Source organism: Nanorana parkeri, unplaced genomic scaffold, assembly GCF_000935625.1.
Source record: "Nanorana parkeri isolate BGI_ZX_2015 unplaced genomic scaffold, ASM93562v1 scaffold188, whole genome shotgun sequence".
NCBI lineage: Eukaryota > Metazoa > Chordata > Amphibia > Anura > Dicroglossidae > Nanorana > Nanorana parkeri.
In genome coordinates this window covers 592,163-608,711 of record NW_017306456.1, presented here as the reverse complement: position 1 = coordinate 608,711, position 16,549 = coordinate 592,163, and the positions used below count along the sequence as shown (strand labels likewise).

Genomic DNA, 16,549 nt, shown 5'->3' with positions numbered 1-16,549 from the left:
GAATTAAAAAAAAAAAAAAAAAAGGTTCTCCCCGGCCCTATGTGAGGTCCAAGTGCGTGTGTATGGGGATCGGGCGGCTATTCCCTTTTTATTGAGGCATTTGGGAAGTAATGTTTGCACTGTGCGGCCTCCGCCAAACATACAACGCATTTTATGATTACCAGCAATTTTCATGAGAGGACAGATAGCCAGACCTCCGGTCACAGCCAGAGGACCTGTCAAAAATTTGCTCGCTCAACCCATTTTAAAGGGATTTTTTTTTTTTTTTTACTTAGCAAAGTTATTTCACTAGCTTAAGGCTAGCTTTGTAGCATCTACAAGCAACATAGCAAAAATGTGGAATGCATTTGGGGTGCCATTAACGGGTACCCATGCAGGTGCACAGCTGCAGATTGTACAGCTTGATACTTCTCTCGAGTGGCTGCGCAGGCGCACTGACAGGAGTTGGAGGTCTCGACAAGTTGGAGAATTCGATAGAACACCGGTTGTGCCAGAGAAAATTAGCATGACGGCCAGTCAACTACATTTTCAAAATTCAACAATGGCCGCCCTATCCTGAGAAGCTTATGGCACTTTTCCTGCTGTTTATGAGACCGGTCCTCGCAAGTGACGCTCGCATTTGTTTTGTTTTTTTCTTCCCATAAAATTTATATTGGATAATATTTTTGGATTTCGCTCATGTGAGAGTCGCAGCACTGTTCCCGACTTCCCAGCACGCGATTTGCGGTTTCTGATTTCTCATTATTCTCTCACTAAGAAGCATGCGATGCCTAATGATGTCATAATGGCCGAATGATTAGTTTTTGTCTCCCCATAGACGGTGGATGTAGATCCCAGCATAGCGTGCTGATGAGGCCCCCTGGAGTTCATTAGCGGGGATAGAATTCTCAGAGAAGCCGCAGTGCCAACAAAACGAAAAGTGGGGGAAATAAAGGGAAATGTGTGGTTGGGAATGCGGCCCGTCACCGACATGCTATAAATTGTGGCTGTAAATAAGTATGAATCGCTTCTAGCTGCATCTGTGATCTCTTATGAACTGGGACCAAAAATGCTTTTTTTTGTGTGTGTATGTACAGGTGAAACTCGAATAATTAGAATATCGTGCAAAAGTAATTGCAGTAAGTGCTGCAAAAGGGGCCCAAACCAAGTACTGAGTACATATGCATGCTTGTACTTTTCAGAGGTCCGATATTGTTCTATGTACAATCCTTGTTTTATTGATTGCATGTAATAATCTACTTTTTTGAGGTTGTGGATTTGGGGTTCTTGGGGTTTTCATGAGCTGTAAGCCATAATCATCACAATTATGACAAATCACGGCTTGAATTATCTTGCTTTGCATGTAATGAGTCTCTCTCATATATTAGTTTCACCTTTTAAGTTGCATTAGTGAAATAAATGAACTTTGCACGATATTCTAATTATTCGAGTTTCACCTGTATCTGACGGATTGAGACGATGTATTACAACTATCACTGACAACAATATGCTAAAGTCTCCTCTCCCTCTGGCCCCATTACACATTTACTTCCATTAATGGAGCCTTGCCGTTGCGAGGAAACATTTGGATCATTTTGGATGTGGATTTTAGCCCAGAGAAACTTGATTCTTAACAGGCAAACAAAGCAAAAAAAAAACCCAAAAACAATCGCCTTGCTTAAAGTGACATTAAACCCTCTGATTTTTTAACATAAAACAATACTGTAATGTGTGCCTTACTGTAATCCATGGTAGTTTCCCCTCTCTTTGCTGCTCTTCCTTTTAAATCCGTATCTCTTCTCATGCTGGGGCAGAACTTCTGTTTTGCAGCAGACTGCCTTGTCTCATGAATGGATACACAGTGTCTGTGTATACGTTTGTATAGGCTTGAAACCTGAGCCAGCACTACAGGAAGAGGCCCTGAGCTGAAAAGGGAAGTTCTACCCAAGCATGAGAAGACATGAGGATTTAAAAGGAAGAGCAGCAAAGAAAAGGGAAACAACCATGGATTACAGTAAGGCACACATTACAGTATTGTTTTATGCTACTTTAATGTCACTTTAAGGTTTATGTAGAGGGAAACTTACACAGTATTCTCTACCGCACATGGACCTTGTCACATGCTTTATCCCTTTATCACAAAAATATTGCATGCACGATTTTTTGCGATCGCACTGCACTAGAACGCAGGGCATTGCAGTTTCGTGACATGAACGCACTGGACCACATAGTCCTACCTGTGTTCAGGGCTGGAGGGGGGGCGTGGTGGTGCCATTAATTTCAGTGGCACTGCAGAAACGCCTCCCTGCCGCAGTTCGATTTCCCACACCAGAACGCTTCTCAGTGGCACTGCAGATACGCCTCCCGGCCGCAATCCGGCGGCGGGAGGCTTGTCTGCGGTGCCAATGAAATGAATGGCTTCACCACGCCCCCTCCCGCCCTGAATGCGAGGAGGTTTATGGGGTCCAGTGCGTTCATGTCACGAAACTGAGGAGAACGGGCCACCCCATTCCCCCCTTTTCTTATTTCCATAACATAAGGGAGAGGAGATAAGTAGTCTGTATGAGAGAACTGACAACACTGCTTGGGATTTCAGGGCAGCAAAGGCACTGCGTTGTCATCTCATTACAGGAAGTTAGGAGCTCACTGGATTTTTTTGGCTGATCAACAGGCATTGGCTTAGGGGCACAATAGCAATCCGATAAGATTTCCAACCTGTACAAGCACCCCCCCCATTACAAGCTCTTGGCTGCACATTGTCGCCTTTATAGGAAACGTCTTACCAGTCACGTGCTTAACTTTTAGTTAACTACTCTGTAGTAAAGTCATATTGCATAGTTTGTGACACCCTCAAGCCCCTGATTGGACAATAAAGGGGAAGCAACATACTGTCTCCTCCTGTCAGAAGTAGAGATAGGAAGGGCTGAAAAAATTTGGGAAAAAGTTTTTTTTCCAAAGCCATTTTTGCTTTTTTTCTTCATGGCTTCAAAATGTCCGGGACGTTTACATCTCTAGTCAGAAGGCTTCCGGTGTTATAGGGACAGCACTGTGCAATGTAATAGACCAGAGGAAGCCAATCATGGTGCTCCATCTTTGGTGAAACTACAAGCCCCATGAGGCATTGCGAGAGTGACAGCCACAGGCAACGGCATGCTGGCATTTGTAGTTACACCACACCTCACCTGGAGTGCCAAGGTTGCTTATCCTTGTAGTAGACTCTGATTGACTTGCAGTTTGCACCCTCCCAGTCTGAGTGCTGCTGTGCACGGGATTACAGGAGCCCAATATCAAGACAGATGAGGATAATTTTGCTGGCTTTATGGAAAGATATCAACTTTTTTTTTCCATAATTGGTCCGTTTTTATATATCTGCCTCAAGTATACCTTTTATTAACCCACATTTCATATTCATCATATTCAGATCCAACAATGGGAGCTGTCAGGAAACAATGGATAGGATTTCAAATCTCATCGGAGGGGAGTACGAGGGGGGCAAATATTATATTCTGTAATTATAATGCGGTTAGCCGCTGGTGATTAGTCCAGCTGCCACTTCTTTTTGAAATACTCTTATCTTCTGATTTGTGGTGGTGTAAAAAGAATTAAGTCAGCTGTGGATTTCCTCGCACGGAATCAGCGTGAGGCCCTAAGTTTGTGTTTCTTGATAATGCAACACACTTCATCGCCTCTTCACGTCCTTCCCTCCCGCCTTGCTGGAGAGGTGTCGGCTCGCAGAACATTTTTTTTACATATAAATCCGCTTATTAAAGTCTCACTGGGAGCCCAAAAAAAACTGAGCGTACAAAAGCATTGTGCAGATCGCTGTGTGGCCACGAGGGTGGCGCGATGATTCAGCGATAAAAAGCGTGTTGGCGGTGAATCTGTTTACTTTTCTGGGCCGTGCGAAGATGAGTTCAGTAACTTTTTTTTGCTGCTTTCTGACAGATTTTACGTCATTAAGCACAATGGGAAAATTACCGGCTTTGTAGTGGAAGTTCTCTGATAACTGTCCTGATGACAACCAGTTTGGTTAGGAAAATGAGAGAGCGCGAAAGTATATGCTGGGTACGTTGTTCTGCTTCCTCTATGATTAATGAAATGTCACAGTGACCCTTCAAAGAGCCATTTTCTAGAATCATGCAAAACCAACCAGATAGTGTGTCTTATCAGTTTTTGTCATTTTGGACAGAGGTGCCAGGGTTCGGATTGGCTATTCTAATATACACCCATAACCTAAAGACCACGGGGAAGAAGGCAAGCCGGCGGAGGCAGTGCGATGCTTTGGCAATGTTCTACTGGGAAACCTTGGATCCCGCCATTCATGTGGATATTACTACGACACAAACCACCCACCTAAACATAGTTACTGACCAAGTACACCCCTTCATGGAAATGGTATTCGCTGATGGCAGTGGCCTCTTGTATGTGGCTCCATAGCCGCAGGCTTGTCTGGGTGCCCATGCTGACCCGTGTACACCACCAAAAGCGCCTACAAGGGGCACGTGAGCATCAGGACTGGACCATGGGGAAATAGAAGAAGGTGGCATGGTCTGATAAATTATGTTTTCTTTTTCATCAGTTGGATGGCCGGGTGTGTGGGTGTCACTTACCTGGGCAAGAGATGGCAACAGGATGCACTATGGGGAGAGGACAAGCCGCCGGAGGCAGTGTGATGCTTTGGCAATGTTCTGCTGGGAAACCTTGGATCCCGCCATTCAGGTGGATATTACTACGACACAAACCACCGATCTAAACATTGTTACTGACCAAGTACACCCCTTCATGGAAATGGTATTCCCTGATGGCAGTGACCTCTTGTATTAGGCTCCTTAGCGACAGGCTTGTCTGGGTGCCCAAGCTGACCCGTGTACACCACTAAAAGCGCCTACAAGGGGCACGTGAGCATCAGAACTGGACCATGGGGAAATAGAAGAAGGTGGCCTGGTTTGATGAATGTTTTCTTTTACATCAGTTGATGGTCGGGTGTGTGTGTGTCACTTATCTCGGGAGGAGATGGCACCGGGATGCACTATGGGAAGAAGACAAGCCGCCGGAGGCAGTGTGATGCTTTGGTAAATGTCCTGTTGGGAAACCTCGGGTCCTGCCATTCATGTGGATGTTACTTTGACCACCGACCTAAACATTATTACTGACCAAGTACACCCCTTCATGGAAACGGTATTCACTGATGACAGTGGCCTCTTTCAGCAGGATAATGCGCCCTGCCACACCGCAAAAATGGTTGAAGAATGGTTTGAGGAACACAACAACGGGTTTGAGGTGATGACTTGGCCTCCAAATTCTCCTGATCTCAATCCAATCGAGCATCTGTAGGATGTGCTGTGCATGAAGGACCTTCCTATTTTAGTGCATGGTTGCTTTAAGTATTGATTCTAGTAAATAGGGAAATTACCATTAGGCAACTTCCACAGAGTGCAATGGGTTTAGGTTGAGCTAGATGGGCCTGTGTCTTTCTTTATTTCCAACCTCACAAACTATGTAATGGCCGTAGGTCAGCTTATGCCTCGGATTGACTGGGGGCGCATAGAGGAAAGCATCAGACTGGTTGCATAAAGCCCACAAGTCTTTTTATAAGTCACACTTCAAAGACAAGCCAATGCCCTTTTGGGCTCAAATGATCCCCCTTTTGTCATGGCTACAAAAAAGATTGCTTTTTTTGTAATTATCATGCTATAAGTATACATTTATCTTACTGTTATATGCTCCTGTGTGACTAAGTGGGGGGAAAAAAAGTCTCGAAAAAGTTAAAACTATTGCAGCCGCCACATCTAAGGACTGGTGAGCAACAATACATGAACGTTTTGTACTTGGGCTTTAATTAGACTTAAAAGAGAACTATGGGTTAAGTGTTTTCCCCCATAGTTCTCTTTAGGGTGGCAGGAGGACATATACTAGCGTCCTCCCGTCACCCAAAACTCAGTATATCACGAGCTACAGCTTGCGGTATACTGAGACCTCCGCAGCCTGGACGGATCCTGACAATGCTGTTGAGATTCACCCAGCTGTGTGACTGACAGCTGGCTCTGCCTATCTAGAGGCAGAGCCAGCTGTGCCCGCCCCCTCCCCTGTTCGTTCCTCCAGTCATCGCTGGAGGATCGGAGAGGGGAGGGGGGGAATCCTTGCGGAGAGCGGTGACTGACAGTCACGGCTCTCTGCAGGGAGATGATAGAGAAGTGAGCGAGCGACGGTATGTGTTCGCTCACTTCCCGATCTATTGAGCCGACGTGTGACAGTTTCATTGTCACACGTCGGCTCGTACTATGAGGGTGAGTGAAAATCACCCACCTCATAGTTCTCCTTTTAAATGTTGCAGAGAGTTAGGACAAATTTCTAAACTGTGCAAAAGATTTCATGTTTTTTTTTGTTTTGTTTTGCTTTTTTGTTTTTTTTCTGCTTCCCAATAACCGTGTGGATTTTTTTTTACAGGAAATAAACATAAAAGTGAATTCCAGCAGCTTGTGGAGCAAGTCAAGGGGCGAATGAAGGCCGGGAAGAAGGTGAAGGAAGAGCCTGTGGCTGATAACATCACAGGTGGGCTTTTTTTTATTTATTTACTAAGAAAATAAATGTCTTCTGCAGGCAGCCTGTAGTGGGTGGAGCCTGATGGGCCCCTCCCACAGCTCTGCTCTCTGTACAGGCTATAATGTCTCCTCTACTTTTTCAATGCCATATTGGAGTATGCAAATACACAAAATGGATTTATATCATTTGTGGCTATTGAAGAGTATATTTAAATAAGAGTTTTTGGTGCCTAGAGTTCAGCTTTAAAGATAGTGTCTCCTAAAGAGACGCTGTCTTGGCTGAATGGTATCAGGGGGGTGTAAGGGTTATCTCCTAAAAAGGCCTTTTCCTTGACTGGAGCAATAATAAAAGAGGCCCTGTCCTTTGGTCATCAGTGGTAGAGCATTGTCGGGACCATCTCCTAAAGAAGCCCTGTCCTTAGGTGAATGGTACCGGAGCAGTGTTATCATTGTCTCCTGAAGAAGCCCAGTCCTTAGGGGAATGGTACCGGCGCAGTGTTATGATTCTCTCCTGAAGAAGCCCAGTCCTTAGGTGAATGGTACCGGAGCAGTGTTATGATTGTCTCCTGAAGAAGTTCTGTCCTTAGGTGAATAGTACCGGAGCAGTGTTATGATTGTCTCCTGAAGAAGCCCAGTCCTTAGGTGAATGGTACCGGCGCAGTGTTATGATTGGCTCCTGAAGAAGCCCAGTCCTAAGGTGAATGGTACCGGCGCAGTGTTATGATTGTCTAATGAAGAAGCCCAGTCCTTAGGTGAATGGTACCGGAGCAGTGTTATGATTCTCTCCTGAAGAAGCCCAGTCCTTAGGTGAATGGTACCGGAGCAGTGTTATGATTGGCTCCTGAAGAAGCCCAGTCCTTAGGTGAATAGTACCGGAGCAGTGTTATGATTCTCTCCTGAAGAAGCCCTATCCTTATGTGAATAGTACCGGAGCAGTGTTATGATTCTCTCCTGAAGAAGCTCTGTCCTTTGGTCATTAGTATTGGTGCAGTGGTAGGACCATCTCCTAAAGAGTCCCTGTCCTTAGGTGAATCTTTTTCACTGTGAAAATCACACAATTGAAAGCTCCTTATAACCGAAAAAATATGAAATGTAAAATCTGTTGAAAATACATTAAAAATTGAATTCAAACCATTCCAAACTCGACCTTTAATCCTTTTGGATCCACGCGATTAACTGTTACTGCAATACAGAATTAGTCAGGCGTCCATCTTGTGTCTCCTCCTCCTCCGCTCCTCATTTTCCGCAGGTTTGACTGGTACACAATTGGGTAAAGGAACCTTTTGTGATAACTCTGCAACCGGTAAACGATTCCTGCACAACTTCCGCAGCTTGTTCTTTTATTGCTGTAATTTTATTGCTGTAATTTTATCATATTACTCAAATAATATCATTAAATTCCCAGCAGCCTTCGTATTCTTCTTCTAGATTTGATGTCTTTCTTGATGGTATTATTGCAATATAATAATTATGGTGTGGCGAGCGGCCAGGTTTCCTGCCACAGACACCATAACTCACGTGTCATTATTTGGGGATTGCAGGAATATGATGCAGCATGAATTTACTTAAAGGAGAACTATGGGGTCAGTGTTTTTCCCCATAGTTCTCCTTAGGGTAACGGGAGGACACAAACTAGCGTTCTCCCGTTGCCCTAAGCTTAGTATACCGCGAGCTACAGTTCGCGGTATACTGAGACGCCGCAGCCGGATCGGATCCCGACATCAAAGTCGAAATCTGCCCAGCTGCGTGAGTGACAGCTGGCTCTGCCTATCTAGAGGCAGAGCCAGCTGTACACGCCCCCTCCCCCGTCCGTTCCGCCAGTCAGCGCTGGCAGATCGGAGCGGGGAGAGGGGAATCCAGCCCCTCCCCCTGTCACGGCAGAGAGCCGTGACAGGATCGAGAGGTGAGCGAACCCGGTATGTGTTCGCTCACCCCCCTATCTACTGAGCCGACCTGTGACAGTCTGATTGTCACAGGTCGGCTAGAACTATGAGGTGAGTGAAAATCACTCATCTCATAGTTCTCCTTTAAAGGGACGGCTCTGTCAATAATTGGCTGCCCTGACCGTAAATGTGAATATTGTTGTGGTTTATTTAAATTATTTCAAGCATTCGGGACACGGTTCCTTTCAGTAAATATGATTTAGTAAAACCGGACCGTAAGAGTTCACTGTGCCAGGTTCCTTTTATGTCTATACAGACTTTTATTCATTGCACCCTATGGAAAAAGCTCGAGCCCTGGGAGACTGTGTACAGCTATGCACCACTGGCTATGACATGTTGGTATAGACCTACATCTCTCATTTGTATATGAACTGGAGCCTTTCTTATTGGACACAACAGGTGCTTCTGGAACCTAATGAAGCTCAAAGCTGCTTACGCCCGGATGCAACAGGTCATTGTTACCAAGAAATATACCAAAACGCATCTGCAAATGCCAAGAGAAATACAATATCTTCCATTGCCTGGCTATCACACCAATCCACTGACACTTCTATCTGGATAAGCATGCAGTCAGTGACGTAAACTCCTTCTCTGAATAGCTGTTTCTGAGTCAGTAACTAAAAGTATTGATGCAGGGCAACCAGAAAACTAGCATTTTCCAGAAGAAGTTAGCAATGATAGCCCATCATTTCTCTCCGTACAGGTTTCCTGTTTTCGCCCTCCAATTTTCTAGACCACCATCAATGTACAGAGCACTTTACATTACATTACATTATTCAGTCACATCAGTCCCTGCTGTAAAGGGGTTTGCAAGCAAGCAGTAGATATATGCAAAAAGTTTTTTTTTTAAACCCGCTTTAAAAGCGGTTTAAACTTACCCCTGTCTTCGCCGAGCGCTCCAGTCCGAAAATCCGGAACTGCTCGAGCGGCCACAAAGCATCTTGGGGCGGCGCATGCGCAGTTCGGATTTTCGGCTGGGAGACGAAGAGAGAGACGCAAGGTAAGTCTATGGACGGCGTGCATCCGCATGCAGACACCGTGGGACAGGAAGTGCCAGCAAGGACAGAGGAGTCAGCGCTGGATCGGAGACCCGCAGCAGCGCTGGGGAGAAGGCTGAAAAGGAAAGGAAAGAAGAGGAAGATCGGATTAAGAGACAAATGTTCCTTGCGCTCTTCCCCAATTTTCTCTCCCCCTCCAGCTCTCTACCTCATATCAAGTCATCTTCCTATGGCCATAGCAATATTCCTTTCAAGTAAGACAATTCCTCTAAGCCCCCACGAGTTTTGGGAACCGGTGTCTCCTAGTAAACTTTGATATTAAGCATTATTGACTGTGATAAATACCTGATTATGCGAGAGTTCAGTGATACTTTTCTTCCAGTAATTAAAAATGACATTTCAGAGATTTCTCCTCCTTTATCATAAAAAAACTAAATTGACGAGAAGAAAGCGTCGTCTTGAGGGCTCGACAAAAAGTCAATGCATGAAAGAAAGTCGGCTCCATATGGAGGTCGGGGATTTTTATCTCCGCTTGCAGCTTGTCTCTACACACGCTGCATAATATAAATAAAATCTGTTCTTTGTTGTAATTCTCTAAACGACGTGCAAAGTGATGAACTTGTAATATAAGTATAGAACTGAAATCCAGAGGGAAGGCTCTGAGACCATACACCAGTCTTTTTCTTTTTTTCCCCAGGGAAAAAATGCTTGACCCCCCACCCACCACCCAATTAAAAAACTAAACTGCTTTTTTTGATCATTGTCAAACCAGAAATCTGTACAAGGGTAGCTTAGCCCTGAGAACTAACCATGACAGCCACACACATACAGTACACATTCCTCGTGTTCAATGCCTTTAAAAACACTGCAAATACAGAACGACACTGCTTCAAATCTAGTGAGCTGCTCGCTTCCTCTTTGGGCTGACAATACGAAGCCTTTTCTGCACTGAAATCCCAAGCACCATGGTCAACCCTGCCTACTGGACTACAGAACTCCACCTATCCCTCACCCCTCTCTGTCCCGCTCCCACCTAGCTCTGTCTATCCTCACCCGTCTCTTTCCCACATAGCTCTGTCTATCCTCACCCGTCTCTTGCCCGCCTAGCTCTGCCTATCCTCACCCCTCTCTGTCCCTTGCCTGCCTAGCTCTGTCTACCCTCACCTCTCTGTCCCTTGCCCGCCTTGCTCTGTCTATCCTCACCTCTCTGTCCCTTGCCCGCCTAGCTCTGTCTATCCTCACCTCTCTGTCCCTTGCCCGCCTTGCTCTGTCTATCCTCACCTCTCTGTCCCTTGCCCGCCTAGCTCTGTCTATCCTCACCTCTCTGTCCCTTGCCCGCCTAGCTCTGTCTATTCTCACCCCTCTCTGTCCCTTTCCCGCCTAGCTCTGTCTATGTTCACCCCTCTCTGTCCCATGCCCGCCTAGCTCTGTCTATCCTCAACCCCTCTCTGTCCCTTTCCCGCCTAGCTCAATCTATCCCCACCCCTCTCTGTCCCTCTCAACGGTGATACTTTGATTTCTTTCCCAGCTAATCAATGCTTCTGCCCTGACTCCAAGGAGCATGCTTATACACTGTAAAAAAAAGGCTCTTAGGAAATGTAGTTCTGGAGGCCTGCGTATATCAATCGGAACTGATCTGGCAGCTGCCCATACAATAATTTCATAGACCTATTAATATTGCAGCTTTTTCTTGCTACAGGAATAAAGAAAAGAAAAGAAATAATGATGGGACATGCTCTAGACGAGGGTAGGGAGGTTTGCAGGTAAATTTGAGTAATGCCTGGACATATCCTTTAAGCCAGGATAAGATATTCTTCTCTCTATATTACTATTACTTGAGGCGTCTCATTTTTTTTTCGGGTACAGCTGGCTCTGCCTTTAGATAGGCAGAGCCAGCTGTCAGTCACGCAGCTGGGCGGATCCCGGCACAATTGTCGGGATCCGCTTCAGCTGCAGTGTCACAGTATACCGTGAGCAGCAGCTTGCGGTATACTGAGCTTAGGGTGACGGGAGGACGCTAGTTTGTGTCCTCCCGTTACCCTAAGGAGGACTATGGGGAAAAGACTTAACCCCATAGTTCTCCTTTAAGTCTTCCCCTTGTCTTCTGGTGCCAGCAGTTGGCTGGGATGGGTCACGTGACACTTCCTTAGTTATCTGGGTTCTGATTTGTTTCTACAGAGTCAGAGGAGGTAGGTGAAAGTACTTTTTTTTTTCTCTTTATGACAGGGACTCTTTATTCTTCTGTATAATGTCTCTTCTCTGTATTCTCCCGTATCTGGTTGTGTTTAGCTTGTTCCATGATGGGATGTTCAGTTTGCTGATTAGCATCAATCTCATCTGATTACAGTCCTTTCCTTGCCGAACACTTGCATCATCGTGTCTTCATCTTTCATTGCCTAATTCTTTGATGAATGCTCTTTTTCTCCACTCTCACATGAAAGACACATTGGGACAGATGAGATAATGATCTCTAGGAAAAGCACACAGTAATTTAGTCTTCTGTTTTCTGTTTGATGTGCTTTATCGGCACGGGTCATGAAAATAAACGGCACCGTTTGTATCCAGTCTTCTCTCGGTCACGTAGGCACAGCCTTCATTTTGGTAAGAATTTGGAAGGGGAGTGACAGCAGACACTCAGAGTCTTGCAACATCTGTCCGGTCATGACTTTGCTTTTCTCCTTTATTTTTGTGCACATTTATTGGTCTTCGGCCCCGCACATGTCCGTGTGCCCAGTATACGCAACCTTCAGCCAATAGAAGGCTGACTACTTAAACCCCACCCCCCCCCCCCCCCCAAAAAAATGAAGGTCTCTTCGCTTCGGACGTATTGTGAACGGGACTAATTAATACTCTTGAACATAATCTGTTCATTTACTGGACATCACTGAGGATTCAATCTTATCCATTCTCTAGAGACCAACCACATCACTGAGAATGCAGACTATCCATCCACTAAAGACCAACCACATCACTGAGAATTCAGCCCTTTCCCTATCCACTGGAGACCAACCACATCACTGAGAATTCAGCCCTTTCCCTATCCACTGGAGACCAACCACATCACTGAGAATTCAGCCCTATCCCATCCACTGGAGACCGGTGACATCACTGAGAATTCAGCCTATCCATTTACTCGAGCCCAGTGACATCACTGAGAATTCAGCCCTATCCCATCCACTGGAGACCAACCATATCGCTGAGAATTCAGCCCTATCCCATCCACTGGAGACCAACCATATTGCTGAGAATGCAGCCTATCCACCCACTGGAGACCAATCACATCACTGAGAATTCAGCCTATCCATTTACTCGAGCCCAGTGACATCACTGAGAATTCAGCCCTATCCCATCCACTGGAGACCAACCATATCACTGAGAATTCAGCCCTATCCCATCCACTGGACACCAACCATATCGCTGAGAATGCAGCCTATCCACCCACTGGAGACCAATCACACCACTAAGAATTCAGCCCTATCCCATCCACTGGAGACCAACCACATCACTGAGAATTCAGCCCTATCCCATCCACTGGAGACCGGTGACATCACTGGGAATTCAGCCTATCCCATCCACTGGAGACCGGTGACATCACTGAGAATTCAGCCCTATCCCATCCACTGGAGACCAACCATATCGCTGAGAATGCAGCCTATCCACTCACTGGAGACCAATCACATCACTGAGAATTCAGCCTATCCATTTAATTGAGACCAGTGACATCACTGAGAATTCATCCCTATCCCATCCACTGGAGACCAACCATATCACTGAGAATTCAGCCCTATCCCATCCACTGGACACCAACCATATTGCTGAGAATGCAGCCTATCCACCCACTGGAGACCAATCACATCACTGAGAATTCAGCCTATCCATTTACTCGAGACCAGTGACATCACTGAGAATTCAGCCCTATCCCATCCACTGGAGACCAACCATATCGCTGAGAATTCAGCCTATCCCATCCACTGGAGACCAACCATATCGCTGAGAATTCAGCCTATCCACCCACTATAGGCCAAACACATCACTAAGAATTCGGCCTATCCATCTACTACAAACCAAAGACATTACTTAGATGTCAGCCTCTCCATCTACTAGTGACCAATGACATCAATGAGACTTCAGCCTCTCGATCCACTACAGACCAAATACATCACTGAGTGTTCAACCTTTCCATTCTCTAGAGATCAATGACATCACTGAGATTTCAGTCTCTCCATCTGCTACTGACCAACAACATCAGTGAGACTTCGATCTTTGACAATTTCATCATATACGCACTTTAAAATACACATCATTGTTTTACATCAATTAATTATATTGATTTGTTAATAAATACACTCAATCTCCTTTTATTATATTTAGTGTCACAAAACCCTCCAGCTAAAAACAACTTTCCAATGATATCCAAAGCAACACCTCTTGACTTAATTCACTAAACATTGTTTAATTACCTTTTTTCAATATCCTGATTCCCTCCATCACATTATCCACGCTTGTCCCAAACTTCCAATTTTGAGGTATAAACAGTGTGCTTACATTACAGTCACACGCACTGCTCTTCTAAGGCTGGGCACACACCTTACAACCATCGCAAGACTTTTGTCTTGCGATGGTTGTAAGGTACTTAAAAAAACGTACGATCTGTCCATCTTGCATAGGCAGATCGTACTTGCGATGATCGCAAGCCACGCCCCCTGAGGGGCGGGCTTCCTATGACCGCAATGCCGAACGGGCAGTGTGCGCTTGCATACACCGACCCGTACGGCTGTTATCGTACGGACATGCCACAAACCCGCCGAACATCGTGCGATGCTCGGCGGGTTTTCGAACATGTCCGTAAGTTTAAAGTCGTGCGACCTTACAGTAGTAGAGGTCGCACGCCTTCCACACACCTTACGATAATGGTACGAACGCGGGATTTCCCGCGATTATCGTACGATTATCGTAAGGTGTGTGGGGACCTTAAGACTACATTACCATCTTGTCTTAAATTGTATTGTGACTGTAATGTCTTCCTTATATTGTAAAGCGCTGTGGAAACTATTGGCGCCATATAAATCCTGTATAATAATAATAATCTCCCAAGATCACTTGTGGCCTGCATGGGCGGGGCTGTGGTGATGGCAATGTAGTCCATATTAGGCATGGGCGGGCAACCTTGTTTATTATTCAATTCTTAGACGGAACATACTCTGCCAACGGTTATTTAGCACATAGCAAGAATTTTGGGGGTTTAAAGAGGCATCCCACCATTGCACAAGTTGACTGTATAAATAAAATTGAATTTTTTAAAGACCAGCTAAAATTGTTTACAAAAAAATTATTGAAAAAACTAGAGGTGCACCGGAATGGAACTTTCAAAAACGAAACCGAAATAAAAAATGTATCAGGCCGAAACCAAAAATGTTTTTTATTTTATTTTTTTTAATTTTTCTTTCAATTTTTTTTTTTATAAACTTTAAAAAAATATATATATTTAAACTTTAAAAAAAAGTATCATTATTTTAATGTATTCATTTTTTATTAAATATTTTTCATTTTTTACTTTACTTTTAGGGGCTTTGGGGAAATATTATTGGTCTAAACAGACCCCTGATATTTCCCTTTTAAAATAGAAAAAAAGATTGGGGACACAGAGTCCTCAGAGAACACAGAGTCCTCAATCTCTTTTTCTGCAGTCCCCTGTTATAAATACAGGAATCCTCTATACTGAGTGTTCCTGTTTATTCATAACATGAGGACAGAGTATGTTTATTATAACCACAATCATGAATGAACCGGAAGTGATGTAGATCACTTCCCATTCATTCATAATTGGGGATATAGTAACCATACTCTGTCCTCAATTATGTACAAACACTCAGCGATCACTGATCACCGACTGCTTGTGTCTGCTCTCCATCCTGACAGCTGTCACAGGAGGCTGAGCGAGCTGAGCTCAGCCTCCTGTGACAGCGCTGGCTGGTCTCCGCCCACACACCGCTCTGCTGGACTGTGATAGGAGGCTGAGCGGTGTGGGAGGAGAGACGCCGGCCGCTTACATCGCTCTCCTCCCGCAGCGCTCGGCCGCCTGTGACACTTTCTCCCCTCCCCGCTGGGACACAGAGCAGCGCCCAGCGGGGAGGAAAGAAAGCTGGGATGTGCCGCTGTATCGGCAGAAAAATAGCACTTTCGGCATTTAGCCAAAAGTGCCATTTTCGGCCGATATGTTTCGGTGGCCGATATATAGGTGCATCCCTAGAAAAAACATGATTAATTGAGCCCCCTATCCAATTAGCCTAACGCTGCCACATTACAGACTTATACCAATTATAAACCATCTGTGTTATCCATGTATCGTCTTCATTATTCCTACATCAAGCAGTCAAATTCGGTGGTTTTCAGTGGCCTGCATTTATAGGCCTTATGTCCCGACAAGTTTCGCTGATGTGCTTCCTCTGGGGACCAAGTGTGGCTAATCCAAAATTGGGTGTCAAGGTCAACATAGATCCTTTATAGCAGAGGAACAACATTAATGTACATGCCCTCCCTCTGCCTGGCCTGCGCTAGAGACACACAGGGATTAAAGAGGACAGAAGATCCAGTCTGCATTGCTTTCATCACGGATTTGTGCCGGGATCCGCCCAGCTGCGTGACTGACAGCTGGCTCTGCCTATCTAGAGGCAGAGCCAGCTGCACCCGCCCCTCCCCCGTCTGTTCCGCCAGTCAGCGCTGGCGGATCGGAGCGGGGAGGGGGGAATCCAGCCCCTCCCCTGTCACGGCAGAGAGCCGTGACAGGATCGAGAGGTGAGCGAACGCCAGTATGTGTTCGCTCACTTCCCGATCTACTGAGCCGACCTGTGACAGTCTCATTGTCACATGTTGGCTAGAACTATGAGGCGAGTGAAAAGCGCTCACCTTATAGTTCTCCTTTAAATATCTATTTCCAAGCAGTCTGCAACTCACAGCAAAGTTCCCTCCGTTCACTGGTAAGAGGTGTCTGTCTTAGTGGGCACCTGTCAGCCCCTGATCCTGTCGTCCTCACTCAGGTGAGTATATCTGCTTTATCTGAGCCCCCTAGACAAAACAAGCACTTAAC

The 16,549-nt window shown here is 45.5% G+C and overlaps 1 protein-coding gene across 1 annotated transcript in view; it reads left to right on the top strand.

Annotated features, from left to right (window-relative positions):
- Positions 1-16,549, top strand: part of RAD18 (RAD18, E3 ubiquitin protein ligase) — a 146,288-nt gene that overhangs the window by 111,089 nt on the left and 18,650 nt on the right. Inside the window, exon 10 of the mRNA XM_018555216.1 lies at positions 6,427-6,531. Coding sequence (XP_018410718.1) covers positions 6,427-6,531 — 105 coding nt within the window. The remainder of the gene's footprint in view (positions 1-6,426; positions 6,532-16,549) is intronic.